The sequence below is a fragment of the Rhamphochromis sp. 'chilingali' genome, assembly GCF_963969265.1.
Source record: "Rhamphochromis sp. 'chilingali' genome assembly, chromosome: 7".
Classification (NCBI taxonomy): Eukaryota; Metazoa; Chordata; class Actinopteri; order Cichliformes; family Cichlidae; genus Rhamphochromis; species Rhamphochromis sp. 'chilingali'.
The window spans coordinates 445909-472324 of NC_137934.1; the positions used below are offsets into that span (position 1 = coordinate 445909).

Below are 26416 nucleotides of genomic sequence, written 5' to 3' on the forward strand. Positions count from 1 at the left end.
AAACAAACACGGGCCATACGGCAGCAGTGGCTACAGTTTACAAGAGAGCAAGACACGCGTGGTAACGTCCCTTTATGTGAGACAATCTATAAAGGAAAATTTAATATGAAAGCCTGGCATGTGTGTAACTACGCGTGACCGCTACACGCGTGACCTCTTCCCGCGGGGAACCCAAATACAATTCACGAGCGCCTCCGAGGAAGGCGGTCGTTGCATTCGAGAGGAAAGATGGCGGCGGCCGTAACAGGAACGCCAGCGCGAGCAGAGAGTGAAATAACAACATGTTCCTCACAGCCTGCTCATACGGCAGCGCCACACCGCGAAGCTTTATCTGCGGAGGACTTCGTGGCGGGTTTCCTGGAGGACAGAGACACCGAGCTGATGTGCCCGAAGACCGTCGGTGAGCTGATGGAACATCTGACCGAGCAGAACAACACGCTGAAGGAGCAGGTGAACGAAAGCATCATATATACAGAAACACAGCGAAGAATGCGTGAGATGCGGTCCTGCTCGCTGTGTCACTAACACCGGGACAGGTGGGAAATGTGGCAACCGAGTCTCCCAGTTAAAGACAAACAAACCAACCCTGTAATTGCTCCCAAAAGGCTGATTGTGTCCATCTGGACGTTTCCGTGGGAGAAACGTTTCGTCATCATCCAGGTGGCGTCTTCAGTCTCAGCTGACTGCAGCTTTATAAACAGGACATTTGCACAATGACCTCACAGCCCACAGAATGAGCTGTGGGCTGCCAGCGTCTGTGTCCTAATCACAGCTCAGTAAAAACGTGCACAAGCCCACATATGAGATTAGTAGTGGTGCAGTTGCGTGGACACTGGCGTGGGAACAGTATGACGGTGCATGTTTCTATATATCTCCATTTTTACACTAAAAATGTAAGACGTAAACAAACAAACGTCTATAACACTGTATTTTTACACATTTCTGTGTCCTCGAGAAACACGTTTGTGCGTTGTTGTGAAGTTTATGCACTTATTAATAGTTAAATTAGATTTATGGTAGAAAGACTGATTGTATAAACCTTGTTTTGAGCTCAGTTATAGCTTTAAATCAAACTGTACTCCTCCAGGCAGCCAGTGGGGGGCGCTGGTATGAGCCACTGCCAGAAGTCAGTGTTTTGATTGTGTTGAGTCTATTCCGGCTCTTTTCTCCCAGCTTTCCAGTCTCAGTGTTGTCAAAACAGACTTGAATGACTTGTTGGATTAAACCCCTGTTGTCTGGTGGCTTTGAACACACCGGCGGGCAGCTTCATTTTCTCCTCAGAAATCTCTAAATATCACTAAAAACGTTGTTTTTCTTCATGTTGGAGTTTGTTAATGCGGTGGTTTGAAGGATTCACACCAACTTCTTCCCAGTAAAGGTTTTAATGGTGATTACAGGAACAGTTGTTGTTGTTTTGGACACTAGAAACACGTTTTTGTTTTATTCATTTAACCTGAGCTCACGTCTCATCTTACCAGACAGAAACTGGTTAGTTGTTACTAAGTTACTGACTCCATTTAATCAGCAGTGAAAATAAGTCACCAGGAGCACATCACTGTTTCAGACAGCCTAACATACACTGTGTCTGTGCTTTCTGGCACTACCTAAAATCATCTTTATTATTATTATGAGTTCTTACAGCAGTGGATCATAATGGGACATGAGCTGTAGTTTTCCAAAGAAATAACAGTTTTGTACATCATGCAGGTCTTTTGTTGTACATTTGTTGATGCCAGGTTTAGCTCTGCTTTTGTAACGGACGGACACGGCGGGTTGTGGCCTCTCCACGATGTACTCGTGGATGTTTAGAATAGAATAATCCTTTAATTGTGCCACAAGCAGAAATGTGGTTGTAACAGCAACAAGAAAAAAACACACGTACATCAAACAGCGCACAGAACAGAAACATACACAATTTAAAAAATATATATATTTACATCAAGGACAGTAGTTACCAAAAACAGAGTACTGTACAGTTATTACCATTAAATAAAATGAAATACACTTTATTTACAGATAAAATGTATTTCAGATAAGAGGCAAACTCAGCTTATAGTGTGAATCGGATGATGAAATAGTGCAAGTTACAGCATTGATGTAAACCTGTGTTTGTTGGGAGCAGTTCTGATTGTACAGTGTGACAGCTGCAGGGAGGAAGGACCTGCAGAAACGCTCCGTCATGCATCGAGGATGCAGCAGTCTGTCACTGAAGGAGCTCTGCAGCTCAGCATGCATGGGCTGGGAGACTCTGTCCATCAGAGATGTTTTGGCCAGAGTCCTCCTGTCTCCCACCACCTGCACTGGTTTGATGTCTCATCCTGTGGTGCTGACACTCACCAGTTCCCGGCCTCCTTCCTTGTGCTTAGCATACAGCCTCGGGGTGCTGGACTCGGGGTGAAACCCTCCATGCATGGTCAGGAACTTCCTGGTCTTGATGCCTTTGAATAGAATTTGTGCTGTTTGGAATTTCACTAGATCGGCACATTTCAATATTTCAGACTGCAGTAACCTGTAACCTGCAGCGTGGATGATTCAAACTGCGTTTTTTGAAGAGTACAAAGTGAATGTAATGTAGTTTTACAGTTGTGGCCCCAGACCTCTGCACAGTAGCTTAAGTAAGGTGAAACCAGTGAACAGTAGAACATGAAGGCATGTTCTGTCTAATACCTGCTTTGCCTTGTTTAGTGTTGCAATGCTTCGTGATACTTTGGAATGAATATATCTTACGTGAGCTCTCAGTTAAGATTTTTTTACCCCCAGAAATTTATTTTACTTTACTTATTTCATTAGTCATATCCTCCAATAAGTTCTGCAGATCATCACCAGAGCAGAAGATGTTTGTATCATCAGCAAAGAGAACCATTTTTAATACTTTGGACACTTTACAGATGTCGTTAATGTGTAAGTTGAAGAATTTTGGGCCCAAACTGACCCTTGGGGTACACCACAAGCAATGTGCATACATAAGGAGCATTTAATTTCACAAACTGCTTCCTGTCACCTAAATAACTCCGGGCCCAATCTAGAGCGACCCCTCTGACACCATAACGTTCCAGGTTTCTTATTAATATATCAGGATCTATGGAGTCAAATGCCTTTGTCAAGTCTCTGAATGACCCAGACACATATTTCTGATGTATTCTATTGAATCTAATAGTGCTGATGATGTTGATCTGCTTGATCTGAACCCGTACTGACTCTCGGTGAGTAGTTTATGTTTATGTGTAAATTTCTCCAGTCTGTTTTTAAACAGTTTTTCAAGAACTTTTGAGAATTGAGGTGGTGAAGAGACCGGCCTGTAGTTTGTGAAATGGTGTTTGTTGCCAGATTTGTATAGACTAACTTTTGCTCTTTTCATTCTGTCTGGAAATCGACCAGTTTGAAATGATAAATTACAGATGTATGTAAACGGTTTTATAACAGCCTCAATGACTCTTTTAACCACGATCATATCAATCTCATTACAATCCAAAGATTTCTGATTTTTACATTTTTGACAGTTTCAAAAACGTCATTTTCACCGATGGCTGTGAGGAACATAGAATATGGATTTCTGTCTATCGGTGTATCCGGTTTGTCCTGTGCTCTCCCAGGATCAGCGCCTGTTTCTGCTGAATTTGGTGCAGCAGTTACAAAGAGTTCATTGAGACTGTTTGTCACAGCGTCCATATTCTTCATGGTCGTTACAAATGAAATACTTGTAGTTCTTTTGTCCAGCCCCACGTTTTATAACACTGTTCAGTATTTCCCATAGGCTTTTCATATTATTTCTATTTATATCTACTATTATAGTTATTTGTAAGGCAAGGCAAGTTTATTTGTATAGCACAATTCAACAACAAGGTGATTCAAAGTGCTTTACAGAGACATTAGAAACAAGAACAAATAAAAAGCATGATTTAAAATTGATTAAAACAAGCAAATAAACTAACTAGTTAACAAACAAATTTGTATTTAATAGATGTTATAAATTTAATTATGATTTTCTTAAACGGGGACGCTGCACCACTGAAATGCCATTACACATGTCGTTATAGTTATTTATAATGGAAATTAAAAAACTGTTCATGAACGCCCTCGTATGGATGGAAATGCTAACTGTGGCCTGTAAAGTCTGAGATGTAACGTTTGGGGTTTTCAGTTTTTCCTCTTCGTCTGTCGGTGTTGATGTGGCGCTGCTCTCTGAGTGGTGATGCTTTTTGTGATGGCGAGCATAAATGGTTGTGGCCGTGTGATGATGTCACTGGTGCACAAAGCAGCCAGTTTTTATCGTTTAAAATACAAACAACACCCTTACGGTACATTTAGTTGTCCATAGGCCTGCTGTCATCCCCTTCTGCTGCTCTCGTCTTTCTGTTACTCACTCGTGTAACTTGCACATTTACACACAGTTATAGAATTTATTGTTTGTAGAAAGTTCACACAATCATGACGCTCTGAAATCTTCAGTATGAAATGTAAGCAGTTCTGTTTTGCCTTTCAGGTCCTGACTGTGTCCAGTTTGGTGCCTCCTAAAGTTTCAGCAGCTCTGTCTGCTGTCGAGGACGCCAGGTGTTCTCTGGAGGCGCTGCTGCAGAGGGAACAACTTACCTTCAACATCCTGCACAAGGTAGTGACATCACTAAGGACGCCAAAGTACTCCAGTGTCCGGCAGCCTCGCCTCTGTCAGTGCGCCCCAGGGTGGCTGTGGCTACAATGTAGCTGCCATCACCAGTGTGTGGATGTGTGTGTGAATGGGTGGATGACAGGTTGTGTAAAGCGCTTTGGGGTCCTTAGGGACTAGAAAAGCGCTATATAAATACAGGCCATTTACTCTTGTCTTGTCTCCCTCCTTGATGGTAGCGCTCCGAGCCTCTTGAGCTTTCCCAGGTGTTTTGGTTGATGTCTGTCAGCTTCATGTCACGTTTCCAAACGTGGAAGTGGAGTTTTGGTCCTCCGACAGCGTGAGCCCTCGCACACCTCGCCATACCCCGTGTCCTTGGGGATGTGACCCGGGTTCATGCATCGCACATGGCCCAGCCATCTGAGTTGACTCTGACTGAGCAGTGCACCCAGACTTGGAGTACTGACTCTCTGCAGTACATTGGTGTTTACCACAATACGTCTAAGATATCAGAGGCTGAAGTTGTTCAGCCTTCTGTCCTGGCTGGCTTACTCGGACCAGGATTCAGTGCCATAGAGGAGTGTGCCAAATATGTAAGCTTGATACCACACGTGTTCAGCCATGACAGCTGCAGTTTTTGCTATCACTTGTATCTCCAGAGAGAGGGAGTTAGAGATGATGGAAGGTAGGTGAAGGTGTCTACCACCTCAGGATGGACCGGAGTCAGCATCCTGGATCATGATGCTTCTCTTTTTTGGGCTAAAGGTTAAGGTAAACTTGTTGCAGGCCTCAGACAAAGGGCTGACTAACTGCTGCAAACATGAATGCTGCATCGTCTGCAAACAGCAGCTCGTGAATAAGGGACCTCCCTGACCTTGGTTTTCGAGTGTCCCAAACAGGAGAATCGTTGGTGGGTGCATAGACGCTGAGAAGGTTAGCAGTGCTCGATGATACTGACCAGTGAGGATCCTCTCGGTCCCATCTGTTGGTGTTTCAGTGGCTGTGAGTGAGTTCTTCACAGCCAAGTCCACAGCATGCTGTGTGGGGTTGTGTAATCAGTGATGGAAGCTAAGGTCAGCTAAGCAGCTCTCCGGTGAGCAAGCAGGTCCTCGTTAACGACTGCTAGCATCAACTGAGATCGTCTGCAGTAGTGATGTTTATTATTGAGGGATTTGTATTTATTGTGTTATTTCTTAAATTTGTAAATCTGTCACATATTGTATTGTTAAATAGTCTGTTTCTGTTACTGTACCCACATAATTTCCTTAGGGATTAATAAAGTATGCTGATATTTGTAGCACCATATCACCCTATTAGAGCACTTGGCTCTCGCTCTGCAGGCCTACTTGTTGTTCCTAGAGTATTTAAAAGTAGAATGGGAGGCAGAGCCTTCAGTTTTCAGGCCCCTCTTCTGTGGAACCAGCTTCCAGTTTGGATTCAGGAGACAGACACTATCTCTACTTTCAAGATTAGGCTTCAAACTTTCCTTTTTGCTAAAGCATATAGTTAGGGCTGGACCAGGTGACCCTGAATCCTCCCTTAGTTATGCTGCAATAGACGTAGGCTGCCGGGGATTCCCATGATGCACTGGGTGTTGAATATTGTAGGGTCATTACCTTAAAATATATAAAGTACCCTAAGGCGATGTTGTGATAATGTTGAAATAAAACTGAAAAGAAAAACAAAAAGACATTTTTAAGGAAGGAAAGTAGGAGAAAGTGTGATGTGTGACACGAGCTGAACATCAGTGTCACTGTCTTTGATGAATCCCAGTTCGAGCTTTTTGCTTCAGATTGTCGTGATTAGTGTGGATGAGGGACAACAGTGCGTATACAGCCATGTATACAACTCAGTGAGGCCTCTGTCATTGTTTGGGGCTGCATTAGTGCCAGTAGTGTTTGGGCTTCACTTCCCAATGATCCCAGTTACACTGCCAGTACAGTAAAAGCATAACTGGATAATAAAATGCACAGTAAAACCCAATCAGTCATAGATCGACCTGCAAACACCAGACTGAAGCTGGTGTGACGACCTTTGGGCTTCTTAGTACCAAACATACTTTGTTGAAATGCCACAGTCCACCTGAGTGTTGCTGTGACCACGCCGGCCCCTTTGTGACCAAAGTGGAACCTCTTCATGGCTGCTTTTAGCGACATTACATGCCGATCCTCAGCGCACCGGCTTCTTGAACACGACATCCGTGCGCGTCATGGATGTTCAGCTTGGAAATCTGTTTGGGCCATATTGAAATGTCAGCATCATTGTGACGAACGCTTCCACCACCTTGTTGAATCTGTGACATTTACGGCAGTCCTGAAGTCAAAAGGGGGCCATCTGCTGCACTATGGGACGGAAATGAGTCACCGGAGGAAGCATGACTTCAGGCAGTGTTCTGCCGGTGAAGCCTGGGTCGTGCTTTTTCTTTTGTTCCTGTTAACTTAGTTGTTTTGCAGCAGTATATTTTATGCATTAATGCCCACTTACAGCAGTATACAGCATATAGCTTGAGATATTAATAAGTAATGTTTTTATTTGCAGTGTTGTAGCTAAAGTAGAACAATATCCTTCTGTGACTCTGTTAATCTTAGCCAGTTGGTCAACCTACCTACAAGGCCAAATATAAAGAGTCCTGACAAATCTACTTTGACCTAATTCTAACAAATGTCCCTCATAAGTTCCTGTCTCTAGGCGTGTTCTGTAATGATTTAAGTGATCATTGTGTAGTTGCTACCTGTAGGAACACTAAAATCCCTAAATGTAAACCGCGTATCATCTGTAAAAGAAATTTTAAAATATTTAGTGAGCAAGCGTTTCATTATGACTTGTCCATGGTAAACTGGGAAAATTTGAGTCTGATACCAGACATCCATGTGGCTTGGGCTTATTTTAAAGACATTTTTATGAAGATTTTTAATAAGCATGCACCTGCCAGAAAATTTAGGGTCAAGGGACGGGAGAACCCTTGGTTTTCATAGGAATTATCAGAGTCCATCCATCAGCGCACCGTGGCATGGGCAAAAGCTAGGAAAAACGATTCCCTGACTGACTGGTTAGATTTCAGGAAATTAAGAAACAAATGCACGACACTTATCAAGAAGGCTAAGTCAGAATATTATTTATCTGTTACTACAGGAAACCTCAATAACCCTCAGAAATTTTGGAAAGTAATTAAGGCTCTTCCAAAATTAATTTTAAAAGATTCTGTCCCAGTTTATGACAGAACTGAGGTCTTAAACAGCTTTAACAAGCACTTCGTAGCTACTGGTTTTTTTATTTAACTCTGTTGGAGCAGCCCCCATGATTCCCTGAACAGAACCCCAAACATATTTTGGGGAGCTTTTTGATTTTTCTCCTTTTTCTGTCCAGGAAGTGCATAAAGCTCTTAAAGCCTTAGATCACAGGAAACCCCCAGGGCCAGACTTAATAGAGCCCTATTTTCTGAAAATAGCAGCTGATTACATTGCACAACCTCTTACGATCCTTTTTAATCTTTCAATCCAAAATAAAGAAATTCCACTTGTTTGGAAGTCTGCTTTTGTTACGTCAATATTAAAAGGAGGCGACCCGGCCATTCTGACTAATTACAGGCCAATATCAAACTTGTGTGTCTTGGCAAAAGTCCTTGAGTCTCTCGTCAGTGAGCAATTAAAAGAGTTCTTGTACTCCTAATGAAGTTCTCTCAAAACTGCAATCTGGGTTCAGAAAACAGCATCGTGCTGTTACGGCTGCCACAAAAGTGATAAATGACATACTTGCTCTGGATAAAAAACAGCACTGTGCTTCTCTCTTTATCGACCTGTCAAAAGCTTTCGACACTGTGGATCACGCCATTTTGAAGCATAGGCTTCTTTCTTTGGGGCTGTCTAGACATGTCGTCTCCTGGTTCACTAACTATTTGAGTGACAGGACTCAATGCATTAAATGTGAAAATCTGTGCTCAGAACTTTTGAATATTCACACTGGGGTGCCACAGGGTTCAATTTTAGGACCTCTGTTGTTCATCATGTATATAAATGATTTGGGACAAAATGTGTTCAATGCTAGTATGCATTTTTATGCTGATGACACAGTTATTTATTCCTTTGGCTCAAACCTTGAAAAGGCAATAGAATCTTTGCAGAAAGCTTTTGACGTGGTTCAGCACACACTTCTGGAGCTGAAATTGGTTCTCAATGCTGAAAAGACAAAGCTAATGTTGTTTTCAAACATGAAGAGATTTCCTCAAACTGTCCCTTTGGTGTCCACTCTTGAGGGAAACCTCATAGAAGTGGTGCACACGTATAAATATCTTGGCTTTTTAATTGATGATTCTCTGACCTTTAAATCTCACATAGACAATCTTGTGAAAAAACTCAAACTAAAATTAGGATTTTTCTTTCGAAACAAATTTTGCTTTTCTTTTGAGACAAAAAAGCGTCTTGTAAATGCCACATTTTTATCTGTTTTAGATTATGGTGATCTGCTGTACATGAATGCTTCCGCCCAGTGTCTTCATATGATTGACTCAGTATATCATGCCTCCTTACGGTTTATTACAAACTGTAGGGCTTTGACCCATTGTTGTGATCTGTACGCTCGAGTGGGATGGCCTTCGTTGTCCTCCAGGAGGTTTGTTCACTGGTGCATCTTTATTTACAAGGCCCTGCTTGGACAAATGCCCACCTACATTTGCGATCTGCTCACACGGAGGAGTACTGTTTCTTATAGCCTGCGTTCAAGCGATCTTTTTTTGTTCCATTTGTCAGAACTGAACTGGGAAAGAGGGCTTTTACTTATGCTGCCTCTTTTACATGGAACATGATGCAAAAAGACTGGAAGATAGCAGATCTTATTTCATTAAATGCTTTTAAGTCCAGCTTGAGAGAGCCAGAGAAAAATGTTTTTAAAATGTAATTGTTACTTATAACATGTATGTAACTTTGTAATTTCAACATGTTGTCGCCTCTTGGCCAGGACTCCCTTGAAAAAGAGGTTTTTAATCTCAATGGGACTTTTCCTGGTTAAATAAAGGTTAATAATAAATAATAATCCATTCACAGTCAGCCTTTTTACCCCAGACCGGGAGAACAGATCTGATTGGAGCAGAACACCAGGTGAGAGGATGATATCTGTGGAGCCGCAGTCAGACCCCACGCAGGTGCAGCGGGTCCTGGTGCACAACGATGCCTGGCCTGGTGGCGAAAGTATGCCGGCAGTTCCTGGAGGATGAAGGAGTTGATCCCACCCCATCCTCACCTGACCTAAATCCAGTAGAACACCTCTGGGAGATTATCTTTATCTATTATCTATCATGTGCTCATGTGAATACTTTAGGCAGCAGAAACCCGCGAAAGACCAGGAGCGAGAAAAAGAACCATCACGGATATGGATTCATGACTTTATCCGACACCACGCGTTTCACCTCAGTCCAGCTCAGGGATGCCCTGGTCCAGATCTAAGAGGAGATTCCCTTGAACACCACCCATCATCTTGCCGTGCCGATGTTGCCGATACATTAACCTCCAAACTGACATCTGAGATGTGTGGCCAGAAGAAGGCCGTTCTAGGAACAGATACGATGCTGTGGCAGATCCTCCTCTGGTACAGGAGCCGAGCTTACAGGACAAATACAGACAAATAAAGTGTGTGTGTGTGAAATGTGACCGATCTGTACAGCATAGAAACCCTAATATCTTTGTACGCTTCTCTGCTGCTGTCCAGCATTGTTGCTATCAAACGGTTTCAGACTGAAATACTGGACGTCTTCAATGTCTGTTTCTCTTTTTTGCAGCACCTACAGGATGCCCAGCCTTGGATGGATAAACTCGAACAAACGTGTAACCAGGTTGACTTTATAGAGAGACACATGAAATACCTAAGATGCCTTCAACACATAGAGGAGCTCAGGTAACACCCTCACTGTTTATGAGCAATTTAAAAACACAAAGCTTTATGCCGTCTTTTAAAGTCCAGATGCTGTGTGCATAAAAACAGAGTGCAATGATTTGTAAGTCCCATAAATCTGTATTTTATTCACAGCAGAAGATCTATTAGATGTTTAAATAAGGAAGGAAAGGAGCCAAGTTCTGCTGATTTTAAATTTGATGGCAGCAAACCTCTAAAGTTGGTACTGGGGCAACAAAAACGGGGAAAAGTGAGCGGCACTGAAACGAGTTTGAATGTTATTAAGTGGCAGCAGGTCTGTAACGTGACAGGATGTAAAAAGATTATCTAAGGAAGGCAGCGTGTCTCAGAACTGCATCAACACAACCTAATACTGCAGAGACTGTTGGATCATTAGATCATCTACAGACGACAATGTCATCGAAAGGTTCTGAGAATCTGCAGAAGTCTGTGTGCAGGGTCAAAAGTCAGTCCTGCATGTTGGGGGCACAGTGTGCTGTTCTCTGTGCCAGAGCTCGTGGAAAACAGACCGAAGCAAACTGTTGTGAAGGTCAGACAAATTGAAATCGTTTCCCCAAAACACAGATGCCCCATCCTTTGAACTGAAGAGGAGACGGGCCATGTGGCTGGTTATCAGCACTCTCTTATCAAGCCACTGATGAGAAATCCCAAAGGTTGAGTCTGTTCATCTGGATGTTTTCAGACGTCTTCAGTCAGCTGAGACTCGAGACGTGACGAAACGTTTCTCCCAATGAAAACGTCCAGATGAGCAGAACCTTTGGCATTTACTTACCTGGATGATTGAGCATGCATCTAGACTCTGATGGTACAGGGCAGCGGTGTCCAAGGCCTCCAGGGCCGGTGTCCTGCAGGTTTCAGATGTGTCCTTGATCCAACACAGCTGATTTAAACGGCTAAATGACTCAACATGTCTTGAAGTTCTCCAGAGGCCTGGTAACGAAATGGTCATTTGATTGAGGCGACCCAGGGTGAGATTTGCACATCATAGCTTATGTTTTTCTGTAACTCGGCGTCCCACCTCTCTGAGTCTCGTTCATGGCCTGTGGTCTTCCTGTTGGTGCCTGCTGTGGTGTAATGAAAGCGCTGACGTGCAGTCTTGTGTTCCAGTGCTACAGTTCAGCAGTGTCTGATGACCAGCAGTGCCTGGGAAGCCATAAGGGCAGTGGATAGCATGGCGGCTCTGGATTATGGACTAAACCAGTCTAGATGTTCTCATCTCCAGAACTTCCTCCAAGCAACTCTTAGCTTCTGGCACAAAATCATGAAGGACCGTCTGACCAGGTGGGAGCCCTCAAAGCTGCTGTGCCTTATTAGACTAAAGACATGGTGACAGGTTAATAATAAATAATAACCAGAACCACATATTTCAGAACATATGGAGCTGCTGCTGCCTCTCCCTGATGGGAGTTTCCAGGCTGCTTCAGTTCAGAAACACATTCATGAATCCGACACACGCTCCATCATCAGCTCGTTTGTAAATTTGCTGATGATTCTTTAAAACGAGCTAGCTGTTAATAAGCAAAGATGTCCCCTGACATGTGACCCAAATCCATTTTCTTCTTTCACAGTGATTTTGAGAAGCTGCTGACTCAGCTTCACTGGCCGATCATCTCTCCTCCCACTCAGTCACTGACACCGACGCCCAGCTGTCAGGAGACTGAAGGCCAGCTGGAGCTGCTGGTCGGGCAGCTCCTCGCCCTGCAGACCTCGTATCCTTGTAAATACTCCTAGGATGATTGGAAACTGTCTGCCATGTTTCTCATTTGTGACTTTAAATTGTTGGGAAATGTCCCTTCAGCCTCCATATTCATGGAGTTTTGTTAATAAAAAACTGAATGCTCTGCGTTTCTACAGGTGGGCAGGCTTAATGAATTTAATGGTAAATGTATTCGTATAGCACTTTACTCAGTCCCTGAGGACCCCAAAGCACTTTACACCACATCCAGTCACACACACATCCACACACTGGTGATGGCAGCTACATTGTAGCCACAGCCACCCTGGGGCGCACTGACAGAGGCGAGGCTGCCGGACACTGGCGCCACCGGGCCCTCTGACCACGTGGCCTGATCACAAACACCTGGCTGTTACTTTGCATGTTTTTATGTGGTTTTTTGTGCATTTTGGCTTCATTTTTGTTAAAGAAAAATGTAATCGGACATGTTTTCATTTGAGGTTAAAATTGACTTAATTTAAATAATTTAACTATTATTTCATTTACCTGATGAATGAATTAATATTCTTTATTGTCATTGTCACAGGTACAATGAAATTGAAAGATGTCTCTGGTCAGTGCAACATCACAAAAGATAAATACTTAAAAACTATAATGATAGGATATAAAAGATAGAAATACATATAAAATACAGTATTCTCATACCGTAGATACACCCAAGCAATCCAGGCCTAAGGCCCCATACAGACACTCAACATACGACCTAGTTGATATATCACTCAAACAATCAATCACTCAGTCAATTTGTTAGCGCATCCAACAAAACATGTCTGAAAGCATTCCAACATCAAGGGCACAAATGACAACAGGGGCAATGAAAGTCATCTACTTTTAGTAGCATTGAGACATGATATTGCAATTGGGTAGAAACTGTGTTTGAGTCTGTTAGTCCTTGTGTGTGTTGTTCTATACCGTTTACCTGAAGGCAGCAGTTCGAACATGGAGTGTCCAGGGTGTGAGGTGTCCTTTATGATGTTATGGGCTCTTTTGAGGCAGCGGGAACTGTGTAGGTCTTTCAGTTTGAGGAGAGGGCAGCCGATTGTCCTTTGGGCAGCGTTGATTACTCCCTGGAGTGCTTTCCTCTGAGCCACTGTGCAGCTAGCGTACCATATGCCTATGCAGTACGTTAGTATGCTTTCGATGGAGGCTCTGTAGAAAGACACCAGCAGTCTCTGTGTGATGTTGTTCTTCCTAAGCACTCTCAGAAAGTACAGTCTCTGTTGTGTCTTTTTCAGTAGCTCAGAGGTATTCACACTCCAGGATAGGTTTCCCTCTATGCTGACTCCCAAGAAGCGGAAGTCTGCCACCCTCTCCACATAGTCGTCGCTGATGATTAGTGGTTGGATTTCTGTCTTGTGTCTTCTGTAGTCAATTATGAGTTCTTTGGTCTTTTTCGTGTTTAGGAGAAGGTTGTTATCCTTGCACCATGAAGACAGCCGCTCCACCTCATCTCTGTAGGCAGACTCATCTCCCCCAGATATGAGCCCCACCACAGTAGTGTCATCTGCGAACTTTACAATGGCGTTGCTCTGGTGGGCGGGGGTGCAGTCGTGTGTATAAAGCGAGTAGAGCAGTGGACTAAGCACGCAGCCCTGTGGCGACCCAGTGCTTAGATTTAGGGCTGGAGATGTGTAACGTCCCACTCTCACTCTCTGTCTGCGGTCGGTGAGGAAGCTATTGATCCACTTACAGGTGCTGTGAGGAAGCCCTAGGTCTTTTAGCTTGGCGTCCAGTTTGTATGGAAGAATGGTGTTAAATGCCGAGCTATAATCCACAAAGAGCATACGCACATAGCTTCCTTGCCTCTCCAGATGTGTTAATGCTACATTGATGTAAATGGGTGCACACGCACACACTCACACTAAGTTCTTAACATTATATACATTCCCATGCTTATATTTTGGTGTAACCAAAGAGACCTTTTAATTTCAGACGGCCTGGGGCGATCGTGGCTCAAGAGTTGGGAGTTCGCCTTGTAATCGGAAGGTTGCCGGTTCGAGCCTCGGCTTGGACAGTCTCGGTCGTTGTGTCCTTGGGCAAGACACTTCACCCGTTGCCTACTGGTGGTGGTCAGAGGGCCCGGTGGCGCCAGTGTCCGGCAGCCTCGCCTCTGTCAGTGCGCCCCAGGGTGGCTGTGGCTACAATGTAGCTGCCATCACCAGTGTGTGAATGTGTGTGTGAATGGGTGGATGACTGGATGTGTAAAGCGCTTTGGGGTCCTTAGGGACTAGTAAAGCGCTATATAAATACAGGCCATTTACCTTGTTTTGGGGACACTGTTTAAAAGTTTAAACATGGTTTGCAGGAGACGTGGAGACATGAACAGGAATGTTTGTTCCACCACACGCGTGCAGAGCCGTCTTTATAATAACACATGTTCTCTGCACACACGTTGCTCTTTAACTGTCTGACAGTGATGATCTGCTGTCTCAGAGGACTTTGGACTCCAGTGAAGCTCTGTCCTCTCCTCAGATGTCCAAACCTGCTCCCCTCTGTCTGCCCATCCAGATCATGTTGTTGCCTCTCAACAAGAGGTTCAAATACCACTTCTATGGGAACCGGCAGACCAACTCTGTCAGTAAGGTGAGAGTTCAGAGGTCACTGAAAACAGCTTTGACCACTGAAACGTTTGGCAGCAACATGTCAAAGTCTGGACGCTGATTAACACAAGAGGGAACAAAGTGTTTGATGTGTGCCGTGATGCAGTGCTGCCGCAGTCCCGGATCACAGGGTTGCTGTTCTGTCAGTTTAAGGTGGGATCGCATTAGCTGTCATGATCAATGTTACAGGGAAGTCATGTTTCTGTGGCTTTATATTGAAATCCTAGTTGTTGATAAGCGTACATATGAGTTACTGAAGGAACCGCTGTTTGATTTCTGGATGATTAATAGATCCAAACCATCCTCTGAACCTTGGCGAGCACGTGGACAGCACCTCACCAAAAGCACAGATGGGGGTGCGGTGCACACTTTTCATTATTTTTAACTCTCGCTTTCAGTTTAACGCTTTGTAACTTTGCTCTTTCACGGCAGCACAAGCTTTAGAGTTGCTCACAGACTGCGTCCACTTGACAACACGCTGCAGGCAGGCGTGGAGCGTACAGCGAGTGCGCTCTGTCTGCTCCACAGTAAATTCCTCCTAATGCGGCCTTGAGCGATCGAGCGCTCCCTGGCTCCGAGGCCGGGTGCTCATCAGCGAGTGAAGTGTCATAACTTCTGCAATAAGCAGCTTGTTATTGATGCTGGGGGGCGATGGGGCCTCGAATCCATTCAGGACGTCTCCTGCAAGAGTAAAGCATAGCTTACGAAAAGATTCAAGAAGAGGCTGAAAATTTCGCTCCTACATAGTTTCCTTAGGGATTGATAAAGTATCCTGATTCTGAAAAGGATTAACACGGAGTATTCAGAGCTGAGCCGTCGCTCTGAGAGGCGATGTCAGTAATCGTATGTACGTATGCTAAGGTTATGTGTTGTTTGGTAACACGTGTAATTACGCTGCTGTGGGTCATGTGCTGATGATGATGATCAGCTCCAGGGCATCCCCTCGTCCTCACCAGTGGGTTCAGTTGTTGTTGTGCATGTTTTTCTTTACTTGGAAGCGTTCAGAGGATGTTTGTTAGATTCTGAGTAGCAGTCTGTGCTTCTGTCATGGTTCAAACTGTCTGCTCCTGTGGTCACAGTCGTCATTGTTAGCAGGTCATCTGTAGAGTATTTTTGCAGTTGCATCCTCCTGCTGAGAAACTGGGTGCTGTTTGGAACAGGAATACTTGTGCCCTCTGTCATGGCTGCAGAATCGTATGTTTGGCATAAACTTACCCTGTGAAATTACTTTAATCCAGGCTGTTATTTAGTCCTGTGTTTTCTACAAGAACAAGCCGTATCAGAGAGACTAGCTTTGTGACTGTCATCACAATCCAAAATAAACTTCTTTGTGTATTTTCAGCCAGAATGGTACCTCACACAGGTTCTCATGTGGATGGGAAACAACTCCACCTTCATGGAGGAAACGATCCAGCCGATCTTGGACCGAGGAGGGGTAACTCTAAGTGCCAAGGTATGCTTTCTGTTACTATGCTATAATTCACTCATTCCTAAAGTGTGGGCATAAAAGTGACTATAGGTGGACTGTAGGAGGATATTTGAAGTAAGAACTGTTTCAGCTAACTGAAATAATCGATGCTTATAAGATTCAAACACGGCTCATTAAACTGTAACACAGTAAACATTTGATTGGAGCTCAGGGCAGTTTGGGCAGTTTCTATTTCAGCGACGCCACAGAGAAGACTGACGTCAAACCTCAGAGGCAGATTTAATATTTATTACAACTTATTATTGTACAAGAGCACTACAATGTTTTCCCACCCTCTGCTGAGCAGCTTACAGGGAAGCCTCATGCAAACTCGTTGTTTCCTGAAACTGAGCAGTACCTTTGTGTTCGTGTAGGTGGAGTTGTGTCGAGGCCTGCTGTCTCTAGTCCAAGAGAAAGTGACCAGTGATGCTTCTAAGCTGCTGTATGATGATGTGCTCTTCTGTCACTTGGTGGAGGAGGTGCTGCAATTTGAGAAGGAGCTGAGAAGCAACCATTCCTACCCAGCAGAGCTGCCTGGTGTGCTTCACCTCCTTCTCGAGGATGCAGTCCTACAGAAGTGGCTCACTATGGAAAAGAAGAGTGAGTTTTTAAGGACGATTTGGTCTTTGCTGCTCCAAATGAGACCACGTTTTTCTTGGTCTCATTTGTTATGCTGTTATTTCAATATTAAATGAGCTAAACTCAGATTTTGTTTGAATGAGCTCCACCTGCTACATCACTCCAATCAGTGGAAAGTGACTGCTTTGCTAACCCCGAGTATACGTGTCGCACACCATATAAATGAGTCAGTCACAGAGGAGGTGACGTTCTTGCATCATTCACCTCTTTGACACCGTGAACTCTTTGGTCAATATGCGAAACAAATCTTACTGTGATGCTGTTAAGTCTTCATCCTGAAGCAGTTTGGACCACGTGTTTGGTTTGCAGCTGTAAAAACCCAAACTGCAGTGAATTACAGTCAAACATGAAGGACACGGTCTAATATTGCTGAGATCTTACTGAGACTGATGAAACATTAATGCTGCTCATCGACGGCGTAATGACGGTCATGCAGGGTGAAGTTTCTAACAGTAGTAGACTCTCACTGTCTCCCAGTGACACTAGGTTACTAAACAGTTTCTCAAAATTACTGTTAATGTTACAGCAAAGACTTAGCAATGCTGCATGATCCACTCCAGAGAAGTCGATTCACTCTTTTGGAGGATTTGCATTAAGTCCTAGCATCCGTTGCAGTGACGTGCCTGGTTATTCTTTAACGCGGCCTTAGACTAAATGTCATTATAACAGCAAAAACACTCAGGAGCGCATTTAGTCAACAGGACGTCCTGGACCACTTTGTTGAATTCAGATGGTGTGGTACTGCCTAAAATACAGAATCAGCTGTGTGTCAGCAGCTGCACAAAATATTTTATTCAATGGTCAGAACTCAGTGACAGCAGTGCGGCTAATCCGTGGACCCTGAGACTGACACACATGTAAAGATCTGATCGCACATATAGCCTCACAAACGTTGCCTTACAGTACCTTATATTGTAGCATAAAGGCCCTGCAGTCCTTCCAGATCATCCTGAATAATGTGACAGATTGTTTCTTTAAACTACATGTGGCTGTTCTTCGCTGTTACTGTTGCTCGTAAGATTTCATTTCATACGATAGCCTGCATATGCAATCTCATCGTCTCCAAGTTTGATCAGTAACTGACACAAATCTTTCTCTGTACATACAGTGGCAGTGGAAAAGATGGATGCCATGCTCTCGGCTGAAAGAGCCTGGAGCTCTCAGTATAAGGACATCAGTGATATGGATGATCTGAAGGCTCCAGACTGTGCGGAGACTTTCATGACTCTGCTGCAGGTTATTACTGGTAAGATTTGAGTATCGTTGTCTGCTTTAGATTAGCTTGAGCTGTTTTGTTATGTTTAATAATATTCTAACTTATGTATAACACCATTTCACCAAAGAGCAAGAGGTGAGGTAAGGAAATGATCTTTGTTGTAAACTGCTTTATGGAAATAAATTCTATGCCGTTGGAAAGCCTGTTTTATCTTTCTTTAAATGGTGCCATGATGTAGTGAAAATGCGTTTGTGGGTTGAGTAGCAGAGTATGTTTGTCGCACCCATGAGAAACTTGCCAAATCTTCTGTGCCAACACCAAACAACTTTTTCTGCTGTTGACTCGTTTGGTCTCAGTTATTTGATTGGATGGTTGAAGTCTGAAGAAACGACATGCTGGAAACTGAACATTCATTTAACAAACAGGAGCTTCAGTAGCACCTGGAAGAACTATGTTTGTTTGTTTAGAGAAGTAAATGTGAGGCTTTTCAATCTCAGTACACTTACAGGTAAGTTATTACCACTAATAGGTTCTTTGTAATAAGCATAAATACAAACAGCCTGCGAGCTGCAGTGGTTTGTATCATATCTAACTAATAGACTCCAGTTTGTGCATGTAAATGGAGAGTCCTCTTCACACACTGAGGTTAATTATGGAGTTCCACAGGGTTCAGTGCTAGGACCAATTCTGTTTACATTATACATGCTTCCCTTAGGCAGCATCATTAGAAGACATAGCATACATTTACACTGCTATGCAGATGACACCCAGCTCTATCTGTCCATGAAGCCAGATAACACACCAATGAGTTAAACTGCAGGAATGTCTTAAAGACATAAAGACCTGGATGGCCGCTAACTTTCTGCTTCTTAATTCAGATCAAACTGAGGTTATTGTACTCGGCCCTGAAAATCTTAGAAATATGGTATCTAAGCAGATTCTTACTCTGGATGGCATTACCTTGGCCTCCAGTAACACTGTGAGGAACCTTGGAGTCATGTTTGACCAGGACATGTCCTTCAACGCACATATTAAACAAATATGTAAGACTGCTTTCTTCCATTTGTGCAACATCTCTAAAGTTAGAAATATCCTGTCTCAGAGTGACGCTGAAAAACTAGTTCATGCATTTATTACTTCCAGGCTGGACGACTGTAATTCATTATTATCAGGAAGTCCTAAAAACTCCCTGAAAAGCCTTCAGCTGATCCAAAATGCTGCAGCAAGAGTCCTGACAGGGACTAGAAAGAGAGCAGATTTCTCCTGTTTTGGCTTCCTGTTAAATCCAGAATGATCAGGCCCCGCCCCTCCCTGAGCCTGGTTCTGTCGGAGGTTTCTTCCTGTTAAAGGGAGTTTTTCCTTCCCACTGTCGCCAAAGTGCTGCTCATAGGGGGTCATATGATTGTTGGGTTTTCCTGAATCTATTATTGTACGATCTACTGTACAACATAAAGCGCCCTGAGGCGACTGTTGTTGTGATTTGGCGCTATTATGCGGTTATTAATTTATTTGCATAGTATTAACTTCCCCTGTTACCGTACTATTACCACTTTATTACAGAGCTGTAATAGAAAGTGCGGCCCACTTATAAAGAGTCAAGCATGGTTGTAGCATCAAACTCTTACCAGTGATACTGGTGCAAACGATTATACTGGTAAATCAACTTCATCGGGTGAAGAAGGAATCAAAAAATAACGATACGAGCTGTGTTTGGAAGGGATACAAAATAGTTTATAAAATATCTTATTTCCTGTTACTGCATATAAACATTTTTTGAATAATTTTATTTCTGTCGTCCCTCCATACTTAGAGCGGTACCGGACCTTACCTTGTCCTTCTGCACAACTGAAATTTTTGGAGCTGCAGAAAGAACTCGTGGATGACTTTCGTATACGACTCACTCAGGTAACATTCAGATTCAAAACAACAGCTGACAAAATGAGATGACAGATCAGGGAATTAGGTTAGCTCTTCATCATCTGCTCCAAATCAGTGAACAAAATCCTCTTTTTACCCAGAGACAGTAATCACTCACAGTCATAGTGGATGAAGTGTGATGTCCATCCACTGCTGGGCTATCAGGCACGTTCTTCCTTAGTGCAGTCCAGTTTAGTTGCATCCAGGTGACCACAGCTCTGAGCACCCACTCATGTGCACACGTTTCATAGTCTTTGTTAACCCCTTTAAGCACCAGATGGGCAAAACGTACGGGCATTAAAAAACACAATGTTTACCTCTTTGTTGATCTTATTATCTAAGCCTAAATGCAGAAGCAGTCCCGGTCTGGAGCATTTAGGTGTGTTATGGTCACAGTAGTATTGTCTCTCCTCATCAGTCTGGGAAAGGTTTTATGGCTATTTCAGAAACAGTTTTAAGTTCCAGTCAGTTTTTAAATGTTTTTCTGTTCGTTTCCCTTCTAGGTGATGAAGGAGGAGTCTCGCTGCCCACTGGGTGTCCGTTATTGTGCCATCCTCAATGCTGTCAACTACATTTCCACCATACTGGGAGACTGGGGAAACGATGTGGTGGGTGTTCTCTTTCAAACCTTCCTCCGTATCTCACTAGAAGTAGCAGTGACCAATCATGGAAGCGTCACTACCAGCTTGTCTGTCCAAGATGGACCAATCACTTCCAGGACACAGGGTCCCCTTGACCCCCTTATAAGAGCCCCAGGCCCCAAACCAGCCATCCTCGCTTTCTTTTCCATGAGCTCCTCAGTCTGTTCAACTTAATCTGTTCAATGATGCTGCCGTCAAGGTAGAACTTGTTTTTCTGGTTCTCAAGAACATCTGTTATGCTGTGATTCGTCGAGCTGATATATTGTTGTAATAGTGGGTGTTGTGTTACTGCTATCTGCGTGTTACAAAACGAGCTCGTCAAGTAGCTTCTGGTTTTGTGGCTATTGCTAGCTGCCAAAGCGAAGGTTTAGTACATACAGCCCCTGGACCCTCTCAGATGAACCCCAGTGGGTTTAGGTTAAGGGTGTCGTGTTTCGCCCTTGCCCAGCTGCGTGCAGACTAACCGTCTCAGCTATGACCCCCATCCCCTCTGCGTTGCCTAAATGGGCTTCAAGCACGCACAGGCATTGCAAGCAGACCCCGACTCCTGCAAACACTCCCACGTAATGCCCAGCAGAATCTGGGAGCAGCATTTGCAAGTGGCTGTGACCCCAAAGCCGATCCCTTCCTTCGCGTCACTGCAGCAAAGCCCCCCGAGGACCATGTCCCCCCAGAGGATCAACTTCCTCTCTTCAACCAGCTCTTCAACTTTGGGGAGAAGCACGGAGAAGATGAAGAGAAGGGTGTTAACATGGATATCCTTGTAGATGAAAATGAGGAGGATGCCATTCCTCCTGCCCAGGTGTCGCGGCCTGGCATCGCCATCGGCGGGGAAACTCACCCCTCCCCATGTCCGCTGTCCTGGCATGCATGAAGGAGCCGAGGCGTTACTGGGATAAGCCCTTTCACCATCAAGGGTCACTCTGGCCTGGAGATTGCTGACTGAGATTTTGGGGCTCACCGAACACCCAGCGATCAAGCATTAGATGGTTTCAGCTTCATCTGCACCGATGTGCCACACTCATGTCGGTGGGACCAACCTTCTCAGGTAAGATGGAGCGTTTCACAGCCTCCATGGTACCAAAAGGTGTATGGTCAGCCTGCGCTCAGCCTCCCAAACTGAGGACACGTGTATCGTCACTGATCTTATTCTCCAGGTCTCTCTGGGTGCAGCGCAAAGCTGTGGCCACGTCAGACCCAGCTGTTTAGGACTGAGCCTGGCCGGGACACATTGGTCAAGGTGCCGGGCCAATGTGGCCCTCGCCCTGGAGACTGTCCTGGGCTTGGCTCCAGGGTAGGACCCAGGTACCCCATTCCTGTAGGGTGCACTGGACTGTTCTGCTACTTGAGGGTTCTGTGAATTGCTTTTTGATCCTGGGTGTGGGGGCCATCTGCCATGGGAGACCCTACCAGAGGCAAATTTCTCCAGACAACATAGTCCCGTGATCACTGGGACACACAAATCCCTCCATTCATGCAGGGATGCCCAAAAAGTAAATCTTTAGAAGATCGTGCTGCATTGACCTGTTGCAGCTGAGCCAATGAGTGATATTTAAGATTTTATAATTCTGGTTCTTTTCCTTTCTTCAGTTTTTCCTACAGTTGCAGCAGACAGCGGTCTCACTCGGTGAAGAAGCTGTACCCGGAGGCCTGGGCATCATGGAGATGGGTCGTCTGGCTTCTCTCGAGGGCTCTCTGTTTGACGGTCTCTTAGCGTTGCTGGATCGTTTAAAAGGAGATATGCTGGGAAGACTGCTGGATTTTCTCATGAGAGAAATAAAAGAAAAAGCCAAACCATATTGCCAAGAAAGGTGAGAATTACCTGTTGACGACAGGCTAATTCTTTGTATTGTTTTACACAATTTAAATCAAGTTTTAGCTTTCAGACATCTGTGTAGCTTTAGACTAACGGGACAGCAGTCCAGAGGCTTCACAACCACAACCTGGTTTAAAGATTTATTTTTGTGCATTAAAGTAATCCAGCGACAGTTTGTGTCAAACAATTACTGTTTATAGTTAATTTGGGAAACTTTGCTTTCCAAATCGTAAATGTATACATTAAACGAGGGCTTATGTTGTTTCACAGTAACTGCAGGACGCTTCGTCCTTCTGCTTCCAAACAGTCAAAAGTCATTTAATATAATTCCATACATCAGTTGTAATGCTTTTAACAAATGAAACTTGCTACGTAGATCTACAACAGTACGATGAAGCTTAAAATTTATATCGTAGTATCACTGAAGGTGACGAGCCTGACAGCTGAAGGCGCTGCCTCTCATACTACTTTTAAATATCCTGGAAGTAGACCAGCAATCTGAGAGTGAAGTGCTCTGTTGCTGTGTTATGGTACTGTGTTAACAGGGAGCCAATACAGGAGAAATCTGCTCTCTTTCTAGTCCCTGTCAGCACTCTTGCTGCAGCATTTTGGATCAGCTGAAGGCTTTTCAGGGAGTTTTTAGGACTTCCTGATAATAATGAATCACAGTCGTCCAGCCTGGAAGTAATAAGTAGTAAGAGTAAGCATCTGGTTATTTTTCTAATATTTTTAGGTCAAAATAACAATAACGTCAGTTTGATCTGAATGTGTCAGCAAGAAAACAGAAATACCAGGTGAACCACGTGAAATCTGACAGTGAAACAGGTGAGACTCACTACAATGTTGCAAAATAAGGAGGCGCCACCTTGTGGTGTCATCCAGCACTGCAGCATATTTACCTGGCCAGGTTATATTCCCCCCCCACCTTTACAAGAGCTCGTAAATAACTACAGATAACACATGTTTGTGTCTGACAGAAGGAAAAATAATAATAGTTACTGTTGTTGTATAAAGTTAAAAGCCTGAAATGCTCGCGGGCCTGTGCCAGCGTTGGCTGTATTTACACTGTGGGGCTTTGCAGGACAACACTAATAAAAACTTCACATTATTTCTATTATTCAGATACATCATCAAAATAAAGTGACATCATATTTCTTATTTTTATAAAATTACATTCAATCTGTTGTTTTGATCATTATTTTTATTTATTATCGTTTCTTGAGTCCTTTTAATATTTTTTCTGCCACTAAGAAATATAACAAAGTCCCACATTACAGAGTTTCATTAAGTTTTTAGCTGTTACTCTGTTCTTCACTTAGGTGGTTGTCCCTGCCGTCACAACAAGACCAGTCCACCATGTCCCTGTCCAGTACAGCATGTCCCATGATGCTGTGCGTTAGGGACAGACTGTTGAACCTTCATCAGGTGCTTGGCTTTTCTCTGTTTCACCTGGCCTGGCAGGGCCTGGCGGAAAGACTCGACAACTTTCTCTACCAAGACGTAAGCAGTCAGTGCTCACTAAACCCACCTCACTGTTATTGTCCTTGATTTGTGTCAGAGCGTGCAAACAATAAACGTCTGCTCAGTGTGGAAGTGTGATGGAAGAGTCAAAACTGCTGAAGGTTCCCACCAAACGCTGCAGGCTGCTCTTTGCATTGGTTTATTTAATAAGAATAATGTTTACTTTATTGATCCCCGTGGGACCCGTTCACTCAGTGAAGCAGTGGGCAGTCACTAAGCAGGCGCCCAGGAGCAGTGTGCAGGGACCTCGCTCAGTGGCACCTCAGGGTAGCTGTTCGGTGGATTCGAACCCCCGACCTTCTGATCATGGGGTGACCAGTCTACCTACTGAGCTATCGCTGCCATGACGCCGCGTGTTGAATATATCGGTTGAATGTTGACATTTTTCCCTGCTGTGAATTTTTTGTTTCATATGTCAAAATATTTTTTATATATGTTTGAAAGATGTTCTTTTGAGCCACTTTCAGGCCATTTTTTCCCACATTGAACATGAATATTTCAAAAACAATGAAATATTAAATGCTCACCCTTTCTTGGCTCTGGTCTGTTTTTGGGACCAACACATTTAAAGATCTCTGAAAATTTGCCAGTTAAAAATTTAAAGAGAAAAAAAATTTGTTTAGTGACGTCTCTGAACGATACGGAGTTACACTGTAAAAGACTGTAGAATACTTTAAGTTGTTCCCTGTCCAGACATTTACTCCTAAATAAAAACAACAAACAAAAATATTTTTGAAACCAAACTAAATGTAACCTTTCAGTTTGACTTCACAGTAAATACACTTGATGTTCTGTCAGTTTTGTAGTGCTGAGCTTCCAGCACAAACGTGTCTCAGTGTATAACTTTATTCCTCTGGCAGGTGATCCTCTGTAACAACTTCAGTGATGGTGGAGCAGCTCAGCTTCAGTTTGACATGACCCGGAATCTGTTTCCTCTCTTTGGTCACTACTGCAAAAAACCAGAGAACTTCTTTAAGCAGTAAGTGTGTGTCTGTGCGTGCGTGTGCGTTTGTGTGTGCGCGGGGTAGGGGAACAAGAAGCCCTGGGTACCACAGAGTACAGGCTCAGGAAACAAATGCTACGGTAAATGGATGCCATCGTAACCGATACTGAGTTATCAGTCACGATGTCTGCGTCATACAGAAGTTTACAACTGTTCAAAATCACATTACATATATGCAAGATTATATAACAGATCAAGACGTCTTTATCCCAGATTTGTTGCAGAAATACAGAGAACAAACACAACAGCAGGAACCAGTAATGACTGTAGACAAACATAGCTGGTGTGGGGGGATCTGGGCACCTCTGCTTGGGCCGCTGCCCCCCACAGACACAGATAAGACGTCCATGTCATGAAGCCTTCATGCTTAAGAAACACTGCTGTGACCTAAGAGCGCATGTCAACTCATATTTGAAATGATATATTTTGTCCATCTGCTCTCTTTCTGCAGTGTAAAGGAGGCATGTATCATCTTGTGCCTTAATGTGGGCTCTGCTATTCTGCTGAGGTCTCTCATAAAAGAGTCTGACATGACCAGAGACTGTGCAGGTACGGGAGATCCTCCACCCGAGTCGGCGCTGAACGAGCTCGGTGTTTTCTGTTTGGCGCCGTGTGACGTGTTGATTCTCCTCTCTCTGAGAACCTCGTGGTTTCCCTCCTGATCAGTTTACTCTTTCTTTTGGTCATTAGCATTTATGTTCCTCGTAGCTTTCAGAGTTGGTCACATGATGTTCAGTAAGTTTGTCATTATTCGTTTCATCTGTTCTTTCATGGGGTATTTAATGGCTATGACATGAGATGACCCAAGTACACAACAACTGTATAAATAAACCCAAGTTGTGTAAAACAGTTCTTTTGTTGTTTTTGTGAGAGAGAGAGAGAGAGACACACACTCTCTCTCTCTCTCTCTCTGTCTCTGTCTGTCTGTCTGTCTGTCTGTCTGTCTGTCTGTCTGTCTGTCTGTTTTGGACAAACATAACAAAAGTAAACACAAAGTGCTGTTTCTAAATGAAGGTGTTTATTATTAAAGGAAAGAAAAATCTGTGTCACTCCCTCTTGCAACATAAATCAACTGTGGTGCATCACATCTTTGGAAAGCAGAGATCAGTTTCTCTGACCACACCCACACCTGTTCTCAGTCAGCAGATCATTTAAATAGAGCCTGCCTGACAAAGTGGAGTAGACCAAAGGATCCTCCAAACATCATGCGGTCATTGAAGGAAAATCAGGAACAAAATAGAAACAAAGTAATCAAGATCTCGCCGCCTGGAAAAAGTTATAAATTGTGGAGCAGGGAAATTATTTTACTGCTATTGTTAAATAATTGTCATCATTACCATTGCATTAATAATA

General features: G+C 43.7%; 1 protein-coding gene across 2 annotated transcripts; it reads left to right on the forward strand.

Moving 5' to 3' along the window:
- Window positions 1-25912, forward strand: rint1 (RAD50 interactor 1). 2 transcript variants are annotated; one of them, XM_080886032.1, is made up of 15 exons: window positions 1-450; window positions 4484-4609; window positions 10374-10489; window positions 11615-11788; window positions 12076-12216; window positions 14657-14825; window positions 16185-16295; window positions 16685-16910; window positions 18058-18195; window positions 19976-20070; window positions 20586-20690; window positions 22314-22534; window positions 23859-24039; window positions 24921-25039; window positions 25515-25912. In XM_080886032.1, exons 1-15 carry the CDS (start codon window positions 229-231, stop codon window positions 25723-25725), a joined length of 2355 nt encoding a protein of 784 aa, XP_080742158.1. In that variant the 5' UTR covers window positions 1-228; the 3' UTR covers window positions 25726-25912. The 2 variants fall into 2 exon arrangements, with proteins under 2 accessions (XP_080742158.1, XP_080742159.1); XM_080886033.1 differs by lacking the exon at window positions 1-450 and adding an exon at window positions 518-536.
- Window positions 25913-26416: the final 504 nt, after the last annotated feature.

Excerpts from the sequence above, each read along its gene's own strand:
- rint1 (XM_080886032.1), top strand. The coding sequence starts at position 229 with ATGGCGGCGGCCGTAACAGGAACGCCAGCGCGAGCAGAGAGTGAAATA. Across the intron at positions 451-4,483 it reads ACAACACGCTGAAGGAGCAG|GTCCTGACTGTGTCCAGTTT; the intron begins GTGAACGAAAGC and ends TTTGCCTTTCAG. Across the intron at positions 11,789-12,075 it reads ATGAAGGACCGTCTGACCAG|TGATTTTGAGAAGCTGCTGA; the intron begins GTGGGAGCCCTC and ends CTTCTTTCACAG.